This window comes from Centropristis striata, chromosome 17 (genome assembly GCF_030273125.1).
Source record: "Centropristis striata isolate RG_2023a ecotype Rhode Island chromosome 17, C.striata_1.0, whole genome shotgun sequence".
In the NCBI taxonomy this organism is placed as follows: Eukaryota; Metazoa; Chordata; class Actinopteri; order Perciformes; family Serranidae; genus Centropristis; species Centropristis striata.
Window position 1 is genome coordinate 25067597 of NC_081533.1, and position 14504 is coordinate 25082100.

General features: G+C 39.9%; 1 protein-coding gene across 1 annotated transcript in view; it reads left to right on the top strand.

Moving 5' to 3' along the window:
- The window catches only part of fgf11a (fibroblast growth factor 11a), a 114835-nt gene that overhangs the window by 75876 nt on the left and 24455 nt on the right, over window positions 1-14504 (top strand). The window contains exon 3 of the mRNA XM_059355467.1: window positions 4828-4931. Within this exon, the coding sequence (XP_059211450.1) occupies window positions 4828-4931 (104 nt within the window). The remainder of the gene's footprint in view (window positions 1-4827; window positions 4932-14504) is intronic.

The window sequence follows — 14504 nt, forward strand, 5'->3', positions numbered from 1 at the left end:
CATTCACTGAGTGAATATTTAGCAAATAAAACGTATATTTCTCGCTAGAAATGTGATTAAAATCCATTTTTATGCATAAACAAAGTCAAAATATTGATTTTTTCAATAAAAATGAAAGAACTGTCCGCCATGTTTTTTGTTCTGACCGCCGGGACCTTGAAAGTCACGTGACTTGGAACAAACCAATAGGAAAAAATATCCATGGAAAAAATAAAAGATAAAAATATTCACTCAGTGAATGTACATAATCACTTTGTATGTTGGAATAGCCACGGGATATTAACTTGCATTGTAGCGAAATCCATGTCAGTTTCACGGAAATTCGAGTGATTCCGTGGATATTCCATGGATTTTGAGTTAAGCAAATCCGTGGCTATTTCACGGATTCCTGTGAGACCAGGTTCGACTTTAATCATGGCAAAAAAGAATAAGCTTATTACTGCATTCTGTTGACTTATTTTTGGAATCAGGGTTGCATTGAAACAAGAACCCTGTGCGTGCGTCTTGTTGTGCAGCAGGTTATTCAGGGTCAACTCCACCACAGTGAGACTGCTGGTGTATGTAAGAGAGTGGGAAACAAGACAGAAGGGGAAGAGGAGGGGGAGCAGGAGGGAGGCGATGTGTGCCTGCCCTGCTCTATTTGTCATCCCGGCCGTGGTCTTTGGTGACACCTTGTTCATTTGCGAAAGCGACTGTTTGAGATGCAGGGATCGATCGAGCAAATAGAAGCAGGGCCCTGAAGATAGAGAGAGGGAGAGAGAAGCATGTGCAGTTTTCATTACCTACATCTGCACCTTCCAACTGGACATATATCACTTTATGCATGTTATATATCATTAATATTGGAGTGTAGTACAATTTGACTGCATTCTCACTGGTGGTACACAGTGAAATTATCAACTTTCAGCCCACACATTGCCAAAATAGAATCAAAGCTTGTAAATTTTTCCTCAAGCAGAATACATGTTGATTGAAAAAAGTACAAGTGGAGTTCTTTGTTCTCTTTGGCTGCATTAAAAAAATAAAAAACAAAACTTTCTTGAAGCTTAAATAATTTACTCTAAAACTCAATAGTTCTGACAAGGTTTTAGTTGAGTTCTGTTTAATTTCCCATCATGGCCAGCATTGACTTTCTATCTCCATCTGATAACTTCTTAACTTCCATCCATTATGTTGGCAGAAGTTTTGATTTGAAATTGATTTGTTTAATGGCAGCTAATGGCTCCATGAATCTAAAACATACTCCGGAGACTTCATTTTTCTTCTGTGAAAGAGATCTGTCATTTTGACAGCCATGCTGTCACTTTGGAAAGCATTCCTGTGATTTGTCAAATAAAAAAAAACAACTCACATGTGCTGCAAACTGAATTACAACAATGCTGTTTTTTGTTTTTCCAGCCACAGTTTGAAAAAAAGCTGAAGCCAAGTCAGCTGTATGCTCCTGACTTTAAAAAGTACTGGAAGTAGGGGTGGGCGATAAGGCAACAAAACTACTAGGTTAGGTTCAGGCAGGGTTGTCCCTTCCATTATGTGGCTTTGTTGCAAGTCATTTTTGGCACTACCTTAGCCAAATGAATGTAAGAACTGTAAAATGAATAGTATCAAAACTAAATGACTTTTCCCAGATGTAATGGTTGCAGTTGTTCCCAAATTAACTTCCTTTTGCAAGTTGTGATGCTAGGTTTTTAGGTGTTGTTTGTAGGGAGTTTGGACAATTATCACCCTAGCCAGCATACTGTCTAAGGTGCTAGAAATCGTGATAATTGACAGAGTTGGGGATCTGATTTGCACCACAGACAACCAATTCGGCTTTAAGAGCAAGCACAGTACTGATTTGTGTATTTATGCATTAAAATAAGCAGTAGAAAAGTAAAGAGGGCAGGGCTCAACAATGTTGGTGGGCTTTATTGATGCCTCCAAGGCATTTGACAGAGTCAACCATCACAAGCTCTTCTCCAAGCTGAAGCATAGGGGCGTTCCAGGTAGCATCATACATATCCTGGCTTATTGGTACGACAGGCAGGCTATGCAGGTAAAATGGGGGAGTATCTTATCCTCTCCTTTCACAGTTGGCAATGGGGTACGGCTGGGTGGGCTTCTATCCCCAAGCCTATTCAGTCTGTACATGGACGACCTGTCAAGGCAGTTGCGAGATTGTAGAACAGGGTACATAATGGGTAGCACCTTAATCAATCACTTTATGTATGCTGATGATTTGGCCATTATATCTCCCAGTCGTGCAGGGTTCCAACAGCTTCTCAACATATGTTCAGACTAATTACAATGGCAGAAAGAGCATGATAATGATATGTAGGACCAAGGAGGATCAACATTTTAATTTCCCAGGTTTCTATGTGTCTGGTCAAACCCTGTCTGTGTGTACCAATGCAAAATATCTAGGCCACATCATCAATGATAAGATGGAGGATGATGCTGACATGCTTAGACAGAATGCTATATGTCCAAGCCAATATGTTAGTGAGAAAATTTCACTACTGCTCTGATGAAGTGAAGGTGAACTTGTTCAGAGCTTACTGCACCCCTATGTACACGGCCCCACTCTGAGTGAGCTATAAGAAAGAGAGCTTGCGCTAACTCCAGGTTGCGTATAATGACTGTCTCAGAATCCTGCTCAAGAAGCCCAGGGGTAGTAGTGCCAGCAAGCTTTTTGTGATTTAGGGCAAAACACCTTCCAGGCCACACTGAGAAAACTGATGTAGAAGTTTATATGTAGACTGCAGGGGTCCCAGAATAAGCTTATTATACAGTTGACCAATCCAAGGTGTAGTTCTGGGAGATACCAGTCCTATATGTGGAAACACTGGTATTTGTGTCTTTTATAGGAAGTGTATAAGCACTGTTTTTTTTTATATGCCACTTATTACTGTTATTATTTATTATATGCCTTTTTATTGAATTTGCATAAGCACTTTTTTTTTTTTTGGTGATATAACGCCTTTTGTATGTTTGTTTTTATGTACTGTATGTGATTGTATGTCTATTTGGACGTTGGAGTCTGCAATAAAGTTTTGATTGATTGATTGATTGATTCTTATCTGCTCGAGCTTTTCCTTATATTTGAACATATACGTGGTAATAAAAATGGTCCAAAATTATGTGAAATAGCATATCTTTTATTCCAAAAGTTTTCTTGGAGGAGGACCCCCAAAGACCACACCAAATTTGTGTTCCATAAAGCTATAGGGAAAACACTGGGTTTAAGAAAAACTGATAAATATGTTTGTTATGCAAGTCAAAATACATAGACTTTTGGTGTATTACTTGCTTCAATCACAAAACATATATGTCTTATGTCATACAAACATGTCATATATCATACAAAACACAAAATATCTGTAAAATACTGCATATGTGAGCCTGAATGTCTTCTATCTATTGTTGTTGTTAGTTTTCCTCTAACCTTCTTCGGTTGAGTCTCCCGACCAATCAGAGACTTTGTTTATGTCAGTGTGACGGCTCTGATCTCAAATGAACTGGGTAATCATCCTATCACACTCTCCTCTGATATATTATATTATATTATATTATATAGTGCAGCACTTGGAATAATGAGTAGAATATCATAGCCTTGTTGTAATAAATAATTCTCCTTTGCACATTCTCATAGCGCTGTACAGTGTGCAGCCAGGGTGCACTGACCCACAAAATGACAAAAATAACCTTATATGGTAATCATTTATGAAATGAAAACTGCGGTCTATATGACCACGGATGCAGTCAGAGGTATATATGCTCAAAAAGGTTGTATGTTTAATTGTTTTACCTTCAAAGCTTCAGAAAACATCCAACACTCACTTTTGGGGAAAGTGAGCTGAAAAGCTTGTAGTTTTTATACAAACAGAGTTATTTGCTAATTCAAACAATCTGTGTTAAATAATGTAATTATAGCTGCTATGTGTTCTGAAGCACGTCTGTTTTGGTTGTCTCTCTCATCCCACATCCAACCCAAACACTTCAGGGACTTTAATCGTCATGGTAGCATTTGGTCATCATGACAATGTGACCACAGAGCAGCTGGCAGCCAGAGGCTGTTTTGTCAGTAACACTCAACTCACCATGTCACATCTTATAAGGCACTTTAAGATGGCACACAGTCGAGAGGTCTGAGAGGGATAAACACACACACACACACACACACACACACACACACACAAAGAGGCTAGTACAGGAATGTTTTTGTACTTGAGTGCATGGACAGAAAAGCACCTTACAAACAAATTACATGCAGACAAGCCCACTTCTGACAGGCGTGTGTGTGTGTGTGTGTGTGTGTGTGTGTGTGTGTGTCTTGTTGAAGTTAGTTTATATGGAGAGCTATGCACATAAGAAATCCAAGGTTCCACAGGAAGGGTATTCAGCAAACTGCATTACAAAGTGCTGTTTACTGTGTCGGGACAGAGGAAATGAATTCTAAGCAGGCTCAGGCGATGTCACTCTCTAATGTACTGTATTCTTAAAACCCTCTGCTGAGCTATGCTCTCTCTACCTCTCTCTCTCTCCAGCGGGGGAATTCTCCGTACAGTCACTCCCAGTTTTGTCTGACCTCCGGTGTAGCAGCTACCAGACTTTACTCCTCCTAAATCTCCCTCTCCCTCTCCTAATCCTTCCCTCTCTTTTTCACACACTTCCCATTCCCGCCTCTGACAGATATACTGTACAACAGGGAGGATGAAATAGCAGACAGCTGGAAAGCAATTGTCTTTTTATGCCACGAGGAAGCACTGTGAGAGTTTAAGAGAGAGAATGATTGTTCTAACATCACTTCTCCCTCTGTTTTTTCTTCTCTTTTTTTTTTTTTTTTTACAGTGCAGTTCAACTTGATTCCTGTGGGGCTCAGGATAGTGGCCATCCAGAGCACCAAGACAGGGCTCTACGTTGCCATGAACAGCGAGGGCTACCTCTACACTTCGGTACGGTCGACACATACAATACAGTACAGTCACAGTAAGCCTTTAAAAATGTAAACGACGACACCAACCCTGGTTATAAAACTTGCTCACTGGCTCTGTGTGCATTAAATATTGTTGTGGTGTTTGTTGAAATGGAAGTAATACAGAAGAGGCTCCCATCAAAAACGACAACACCATCTCACCATCTTCCTTTCCAAAGGTCATAGTGTTTTAAAACTAAAATGTGTGTGTTATTGTCATACGTTTTTAAAAAAGCGGTTGCTAACAAGTGGCTAAATGAGACAATAGCTGTTGTCGGGGAGATTAAATGTCATCACGCCAGACACGGACGGGAACTCTCACTAGTCCGCTTCACAGCCTCTAGTCGTGTGTTTCAGTGCTCTTGCAAACTCTTGTAGATTGAAAATTCTGTTAATAAACAATTTATTAGGCTACGGATTCGCTAGCTCATCAAAACGGCTGGTTAGCTTTTCGGCAACCGTCTGAAGCTAACGGTAGTGAGGTAGAAGTCATGTGGTGTAGTTAGCTATAGCTTAATGCTAGCTTTTTACTTCTGTTGGCTGCATTAATGTTTCAAACAAAAGAAAAGTGGTGTTCATTTGTGAAGATTTGCCTGCTGAACAAAATGTGTAAGCATCAGAAACGTGTTTTGCCACAGAGCTTATTTTCTGCTATGATCCAAAATCCAATGAAGAAATCCCAAAGACTAATTCTGAATATACCACATGGTGATGCTACTTTCGGCTTGACCTTCAAAAATACATCATTTTGTTTGCTCTTTATTCTTAATGTTTTAATTACCATGTACCATGTCAATTTCATTGAGGTATATATCCTGTTATTATGGTATAATATATGCAGTTTATTCACCCAATAAGAAGTCCACACAGCATCACATAACACAATGCTGAGGCAGAGTGTTTTCAGCCCAATCTGGTTCCTTTTTACTCACACAGTGACAAGTTAAGGTGGTGACATCTGAAGCTGTGCATGAAACAGTTCCTGTCTCTCGGTCACAGCAGCACTTGTATTCAACAAATTGTGAAACAGCTCATACGGTGCTTCCAGAGAGTTGTCTCACATTGATGTGCAGAGAGAAGCGACTCAGCTGAGGCGCAGATTTGAGAGGTAGATGGAAGAATAGGCGACGAGGCAGAGGGTGGATCAGAGTGCACTCTATCAGGATGCAGAGAAAAGCTCTTTTTTCAGCCTTTTTCCTCTTGGCACACAGGCAAAGTGTGTGAGATCTTGTTTGAAGTGCATCGGTGTGCTCACTTCAAAGTCCATCGAACACTGCCTGCATGTAACTGTCAGAGATGAGGAGAGGAGATACAGGGTTCCTATCAGGTGGAGCGATGATAGATGACACAAACACTGACACACACAAAGACTGTTGCTGCATATACAGTATATGAACATCATTCAGTGGAAACATGCACATTACTTAATGTCCTTAATTCCGGAAGCTTCTGACTTCGCCAACCACAACTTGCAGTGAGACGTAACACAAAGCCCTTCTTGGTCCAGAAATCACATAACATGACTTTAAGTAGTTGGCCAGTCTGGCTCTTGGCTCTTTAGTTTTATGTAAGTTTTGTTGCTTCATGAATATAAAAGCTATGTTTCTAATTAAAGGGAACTTTCTCTATTTTTTAGTCAAGGTCCCATACTTGGGCTCAGTCTGACTATGGGACACGCTGGCAAAACGACACACAGTGTATTGGGGAAAGTAGCTAAAGCAGTAATGATAATCTAAAATCTAATCATTATTACTTTTGTGAAGGAGGTTTTGTTTTAAGGTGCATTTGTCTAAATGTCTGATTATATGATTACACATTTGAGCGTTTCGAGGCTCACTGTACCACGAAGTGTTCCAAGAATAGCACACACATCATGATACATACATATACGGTTTACGGTTATAAAAAGGTCTGCAAACTGACCTAGGTTTAGGGCAAAAACACCCTGGTGAGGCTTCGTAAAAGACAATTTAAACAGTAAATAAATGTACCTAAATGCCGGCAGTGAAGTGAGCCATGGAAGTTCTGTAAAAATGTTTTCACATGGGACACGAACCCCGTTCTCCTGGCTAAACTGAAAGTCCGCTGTTTGTTCGTCACTGTTGCCAACTTCTCAGTAAGGAAGGTAGCTATTGGCTGTCCTAAAAGTCGCTTAATGACATCATCGCCTAATTTGCATAATTTTCCATGTGCATGTACTTGTAATGGACGCTGTGGGAGAGAGGAATAACGTTGTGGGAAAGGCAAGTGAGTAGAAAAACCCTAAATATGTTTATAACTGCAAGTGCACTGTCTTCTGTCACAATCTCAACCCTCCTCCTTTATCCGGCCTTGGGACCGGCAAAATGACAGAATGAGAGACTGTAATCTAGGCAGCGGCGACTTTGCGCATGCGCGATTTGCAGACTGGACGCTGAGGGGTTAACATCTCCGGGTCTGACTGCTTGACCGCTTGTGAGTGCTCTGTGACGAGGGCCGGCAGTCCTGCGACTCGTTAAGAGTAAGAACGAGTCTCCAAATGTCTCCAGTAACACCAGAAAAAGTCGCTAGATTTGTCGCTAGTCGCTTTTTTGAAAAATAGTCGCTAGGGAGGTCTGAAAAGTCGCTAAATCTAGCGACAAAGTCGATAAGTTGGCAACACTGCCACCAGTCTCTGATTATGGAAAAAGCTAGGGGGATGGCTCATTGTTCCAACATCCCATTGGTCTGACACATAGATATATGATTGCAACAGCCCAATAGTAAGAAATAAACACTGAAGTCCAGTGACTGTCAGTGTGTGACAAATGTAGGTGAGGAATGGTTAGTTTTGACCACAAAAACTACTGTTAGGGTTAGCAAAAGATTACTTCTTCAGACTATTGGGTGTGTTGGACCAATGCCTTCACCAATGGAGCCAATTTACCAATTGTTAAAATGTGTTGCCGACTGGGAAAATTAATGTAAACGCCCTCTAATGTTGAAACAGCAACTTGCAAAGTCGGTGAAAATTTTGGTTCACATTTCATGTCTCACCTGATCCATTTCTGTTGCTCTACATTGCCGGAATATTCCGAAAACACAAAATATAAAATACAACATTTCTTTGTCGCATCTATGTTGTTTCCACATTACAACTTAAAGGGGGGAAATTATGCTCATTTTCAGGTTCAAACTAGTATTTTGGGGTTCTAGAAAATGTTTAAATGCTTAAATGTCAAATGGAAAATTTTGAAATTAGCTCCCTGGATTAGCCTGCTAACTGCATAGGCATAGCCAACTAGCAAATGATTGCTACATATTAATCTGCAGAAATTACAGACATGTATTCTGCATTCTTACACATAAAGCACAATTCTAACTTATAGTCGATTACTTAATATGTTTACTTTCATCTGTTATCAAAGAGGAGCATTTGAAATGAATGCTTTCGGGAAGGCTGCTTATACCAAGGTGGCTTTTATACAGACAAAGTTATTAAAACAAAACAGATTTTTCTTGTTCAATTCACCAATTGTCTTTCGTGGTGTAGTTTGAACTTGCTGAAATGTCAGAAATAGCCCCAATCCATATTACAACCTACCTCTACCCCTATTGTCACTCCAACCCAAAAAACAAAACTTTTCCCCTAATGAGCCCCAGAAAATGGTCCTTGCACATGACTTTTCCAGGGCTCGGAACCCCCCTAGACAGTACAAACCTTGCGCGCGCGCACACACACACACACACACACACACACACAGACAAAATAGAGGTTATACTTACCCAGGCATTCTCCTGACAGAAGAAAGGTGACCCATTTTTACTAAGGGAAATAACCACGGGGAAAGAGAGAGAGAGAGAGAGGGGAAGGAGAAAATGTTAGAAAATCCCTCTGAGATGAGTAAGGAGGGAGGACAAAGGATAGGAAGAGGAATTTTCCCCCCTCAAACCTTAAACTACCTGCTCTGCTATTGTTCTGTGCAAATGTGAACACCAGATAGAGAAGAAGATGGAGAACAGAAATAGAGGAGGAAGGCATGTTTTGTGCTTGTTGGCCTCAGGGTCTGGAGAGAGGCAGCACAGAGCCTTGACACCCTGTTATGTAACCGTTAGCATGTGCAGGAACAAGGCCCATGCGTCATCCCCTGAAGGCTGAGAGGAATTTTAGCAAGCCGTCCAAGAAATAACCTCAGTGTTAAATTTTAATAGGAACATCAAGAAATTTTAGAAAATATTTTGGTGTCATTTTAGGTGACACACATTTCCTTTTGCTTTCTGTAGTGGAAACTGCACTGTGGGGAAACTGTTGTTGTTTAATTTCTTATGTGTGCTTTCTTTAAAGATTAATGATGATGGAGATGTTTGAGATTATGGCTGTTAGTTTGTGGGCGATTCATGGTCTCTGTTGCAGGGCACAGAGGAGTGAAAAAAAGTTAAGCAAAAATTTGACAAAAATGGGGTCGGCCAAACTGACTGAAGTGAAAATATATTTTTGCTTTAAAGCTAGTATAACAATGGACTCAGGCTGTCTGAGGGGCAGGGGCAGAAAAAATAGAAGGGGCATCAGCTGCATGTGGTGGGGCACCAGCATGTATCAGCCTATTTGGCACTGCATCACGTCCTCTTGATTTTTTTAAGCCCCCCCTAGAGGGCACTTATCATGTTTTCTCCACTGACAAATACCCTGGGGGGCACTTTTTCATGTTTTGTTTTGTACAAGGCCATCCTAGAAGGCACTTTATAACATTTTCTCCATTTAATGGCAGCCTGGGGGGCACTCCAATGGAAAAAGGGTGCCCAAGAGGGCACTTCATAACCTTTTCTCTACTGAAAGGGCACCCTTAATGGTATTTTATCATCCTCTCACCACTCTCATCAGCTTTGTTTGGAGTACTATCTGCAAATAATCTCCAAATATATTCACTGTATGGTGCCTGCCATCACCAAACAGCAGATAAATAAAGTTAGCACTGGACTTTAATGATGGTGTGTGTGTGTGTGTGTGCGTGCGTGTGCGTGTGTGTGTGTGTGTGTGTGTGTGTGTGTGTCTGTGTCTGTGTGTGTGTGTGTGTGTGTAAATAACCTTTAAATAAGAAATGGCATATCTACAGCTACACAATTACAACCATGTCTACAAATATTGATATAATACTGATTTTATTGCCAAATATGGTTTGAGGGAAATCCTAGTTACTGCGAGGATTATATATTTTTTTCTAATGTGGGACATTGTGAGCGTGTACACATAACTATAAAATGTTTATTAATTAATTAGCTGCTCTCAGGGCTTCCATATAACTGAATGGTTTTGAAAAATACTCATTTGGAGTGTTTTTACTGATTATGTTTATTAAAGACATAATAGGAGGAGACAAGTGTGGCAGTTACAACCTCATGGTTTCTCGGGCTGAAATCAGGGATTTTTCTCCAGCAACCTAAGAAAAAAACATGTAACCCTGGTGGAGGTGTTCCTTGTTTTTTCCCTGTTTGTAGCAATAACAAAGGCTCACCTCGCCTGCCGCACTGTTCCAGTGGCTACTCAGCATTAATCTTTCATGGGCTTCTGTGGCAGACGTGTTCCCTTCTGCAACCACACACACACGCACAAGCAGATAATTACAACACTTATTTAAAGGATCTGAAAATGAAGTACCCTCTCCCAGCTGTACATTTGCCAGTAATGGCTCAGAGAAGAGGAAAGTAGTTTTCCAGCTCGCCCTTCTTTAGCACCATCATTTATCTTTATTTATCAGTTGCATCATTCTCATTCAAAGCTCTTTGTTGTTGTTTTCTTTTTGTATTATCTTCAGTAGTTTCTGTTCTTTTGCCATTTATATTCCTCTGTTGCCAAGGCTTATTTTCCCCACAGGGATCACTGTAATTTCATCTCCACACCTAATCTAATTTAATGATGTCACCTTTTATCAATATTTCATATTTGCAGTGGCTTCAGTTTATCTTAAAAGCCAATTAAACAGCTTGAAACACAGCATGTACAGGTTTTTTTCTTTTAATCAAATATGCTTGATCATGTATTCCACTTTTGTTATTCAACACTGTATGATATATTATTCAGTATGATAGATTTCTTAGCGGACTTGGCATCAAGAAAGAAAATAATTGATTGAGGTCCCTTAAGCAATGTTTGGCCTAGGTCACTCATGTCCATAGAGACATCCTCTGCTCCTTGTCTCCTCCACAGGGAGGTCAACGGTCAGGGGGGGCAACAGAACAGCAGTCTCAGATCTTCTCTATATATATTTTTTTATTGGGCAATGACACAGCAAGGTTCTGAACCAGGGTCCATTAGTGAAAATGTTGTTTTCAGGCCTAGTGGGAATCACTGCTACTGTTAGTAGGCTGGGCTAGATTACACATAACATAACAGCATGTGGGGCGTACCAAATGTTGAATGATGTAAGGGATAAAAGCTCTCATACTGCAAAAAAAAAGTAGAGATATCCATGTCTTTTTTTAATTATGAAGCATGTCTAGGTGCTATATAAAAAAATGCCCATATTCAGAAACGGTGCCTTTAAATGCAACAAGTTATCCAACATAAACGGCAGAATGGATTGTGTGTCAGTACCACAAATTACGGCACGTAGGTACATATTGCGGCTCGCGGAACAACAGCACGTTCTAAAAATAGAACAAAAATGTAAGAAAAAAAAACGTAAATTAGGTTAAAAAATGTGATTCATGTAACTTGTGTAAACAACGTAACTTAAGTTACAAAAATGATGGTATAGTAGGTGCATTCCCATCAAGAAATTAGCATTTCAGTATAACTAATTTTTTTTTAAATACAGGTTTTATTACTTTTTTCCCTTGAAATCAGGCCTAATTCTGTATATTTGACTCAAATTAACCAATAATAATGAAAAAAAAAAGAAAATTATGTATCAATGTTTTGGTCATGAGTTGCCTTGGGTGGTGGGAAAAAAAGTTGCTAATAATTTTTTTTACATGTCCTAAAATCCGTCTAATGTCATGGGGTCCTTTTTTTTTTTTTTTTTTTTTTAAGATTATTTTTTGGTATTTTTCATGCTTTTATTGAAAGTGACAGATAGAAAGGGGGTGACAGAGAGGAGGACATGCGGCAAAGCGAGCACAGGCCGGATTCGGACCCGGCTCCACAGCAGCAAGGACTCGGCCTTAATGGTAACGTTCTACCAGTGTGAGCCACCAGGACGCCCCGTCATGGGGTCCTTTTTGACCCCTGAGGAGGATGGGTGTTATACTTTTTTTAGGAGTACACAAGGGTTAAATAAAAACAATGATATGTGTAGGAAAAGGTCTAATTTCACCATTTGTACACTATAACATCACATGCAGAAGTTAAAGAGAAGTCAATCAACTCCTGCTAATGGAAACATCCCATCCAAAGCGTTAAAGCTGACAGGCAAAAAGTGTTTCATACTCAAAATGCTGCAAAATGCTATCATTTAACGTACATTTCCTTGCACAAAAAATGAAGAGGTTTCAAATTACAGTTAGACTTTAGTGCACAATAAAATACTACTGTACGTGCAAAGAGTCTGATTGCTTTAGTGTGCACAGTGGTGTTTCCCCTGCAAACACACAGCATGAATTATTGATCACATGCAAGCACGGTAAATCCCCAACTCCCCACTTTGGCTACGTTCAACCAGACAACACACTGAAACCTCCTGACACACTTAACACAGCGGCAGGGAAAGCAGCTCCTGCCAGGACAAGAAGAAAAATAAACAGGAATTACTTCGCTGAAGGAAGATGAACTTTTTTTTCTCTCTTGAGTCTTTATTCACCTTCCTTAGCGAAGAAGCCCGGCAGCCAAACATCCCTGTTTAGCCTTGAGAGATATTTAAGGATCGCTTTTGGCACTCTGAAGAGATGGAGAAAGAAAACAACAAAGTAATCTAGTGTAAAGAAAAATAACACACTTTTTGCACCTTAATCTAGTGTGGATTTGTGAGTTGGTAAATAAAAAGGGAGTGAGAGCTAAATGATGGCGCGAATGTCCTTTTGTCCTTACATGAGCCTTTTGTTTTGGGAGGATAAAACGAGATGATAATAGAGGCGAGACAAAGAGCAGAGGAATGAGTCACTGCAAAGCATCAGTTTTTCTGCATTTACATTAACCTCCGAGCATTTTGCCCTTTTTTAGAGGGGTAGGGGTGGGGAACAGAGGATTTTTAGGGGGTGATAGCAGGTCAACAGTAGTTAGTAGAAGTGGCATACAATATACATAATAAAAATAAGTTGATTAATCAATTGATAAATAATTTCATCTATTTAAATAGTGAAGGTATATAAGGATTTAGGTCTCTGGTTTGTGGTTGTAAAGTTTCATGATTGTCTTTCACCCCTTTCCGACCAAACCAGTTCCAGGGCCGGTTTGGAGCCGGGCCTAATCTTAATAATAATAATACATTACATTTTTATAGTGCTTTTAAAGGTACTCAAAGTCGCTTTACATGACAGGAAATTAGACACACACAAACACAAAATACAGAAGAAAACAACTAGACAGAGATGAGAGATTATGAGTTTAGGTATTGTAAGCTATTTTGAAAAGGTGGGTTTTGAGTTGGTTTTTGAAGGCGTGGAGGGAGTCGGAATTGCGGATGTGAGTAGGGAGGGAGTTCCAGAGGGTTGGGGCAGCAGTGGAGAAGGCTCTAATCTTGAACCAGTTCCTCGCCAAAGAACAGGCTCTTGGCCAGGAAAACTGGTTCCAGATCGGCACCAAGTCTTTGCTGGTCTTGAACCACGAACCACTTACGTCAGGGTCTGGGGGCGGGGTTATTGTGACTCAGGATGTTTGAGATTGGTCTCCCCTCAAAAACTTCAATATAAGGTGTTTGTGCAGGCAGCAAAATATGACTCATATTTACGTTTTAGACTGTCTCCCAAACCCTCTTGCAGACGTAGTAGTAATGATGGATGGAGATGCAGAGTTTAGATGGTGGATATAGCACTCGGGGCGCCAGGGAGGACAGGTGGATGGGATGAACAAGCAGCAAACTTTTTGTTTGTGTCCCTTGTAAGAACAAAAGAAAATTACTTTTTACATGAACTACATTTTTTATGCTACTTACGCTTTTTACACAACTTCTGTGGCTCACATCAGAAAAAAAAGTCAGTCGGCTCTCTAGCAGGTGGTCAGAAAATGAAGGGGTTAAAATATGCAGGATGTTAAATGGAAATTGATGACATGTTTTTCACCTTCTTTTACATGCAATGTAAAGCTTCCTTGTGTGTATCCACACAACCAGTGGCGGTTCTAGACCAATTTTACTGTGGGGGCCGAGGAGGGTCCAGTGTTTAATCATAGGGGCACATAAAAAAACGTCAAAAATTATATTTAAGCATTCAAAACCTTTATTTTAGCTAAAAGTCTCATATTTGGAAGAAATACATTGATTGAAGCAATGAGACTAACCAACATTAATAGTTATTGTTGTACAACAGTGACATTTCTCATTTTTGTGCACAATTACTTTTTTTTATTTTAAAGTGCAGTACAGTGAGAATGATCTTTATATTTAGCTTTTGATTGCACAATGAAACTATTATACAATGTACACATTCTGGGTTCATTTTGTGT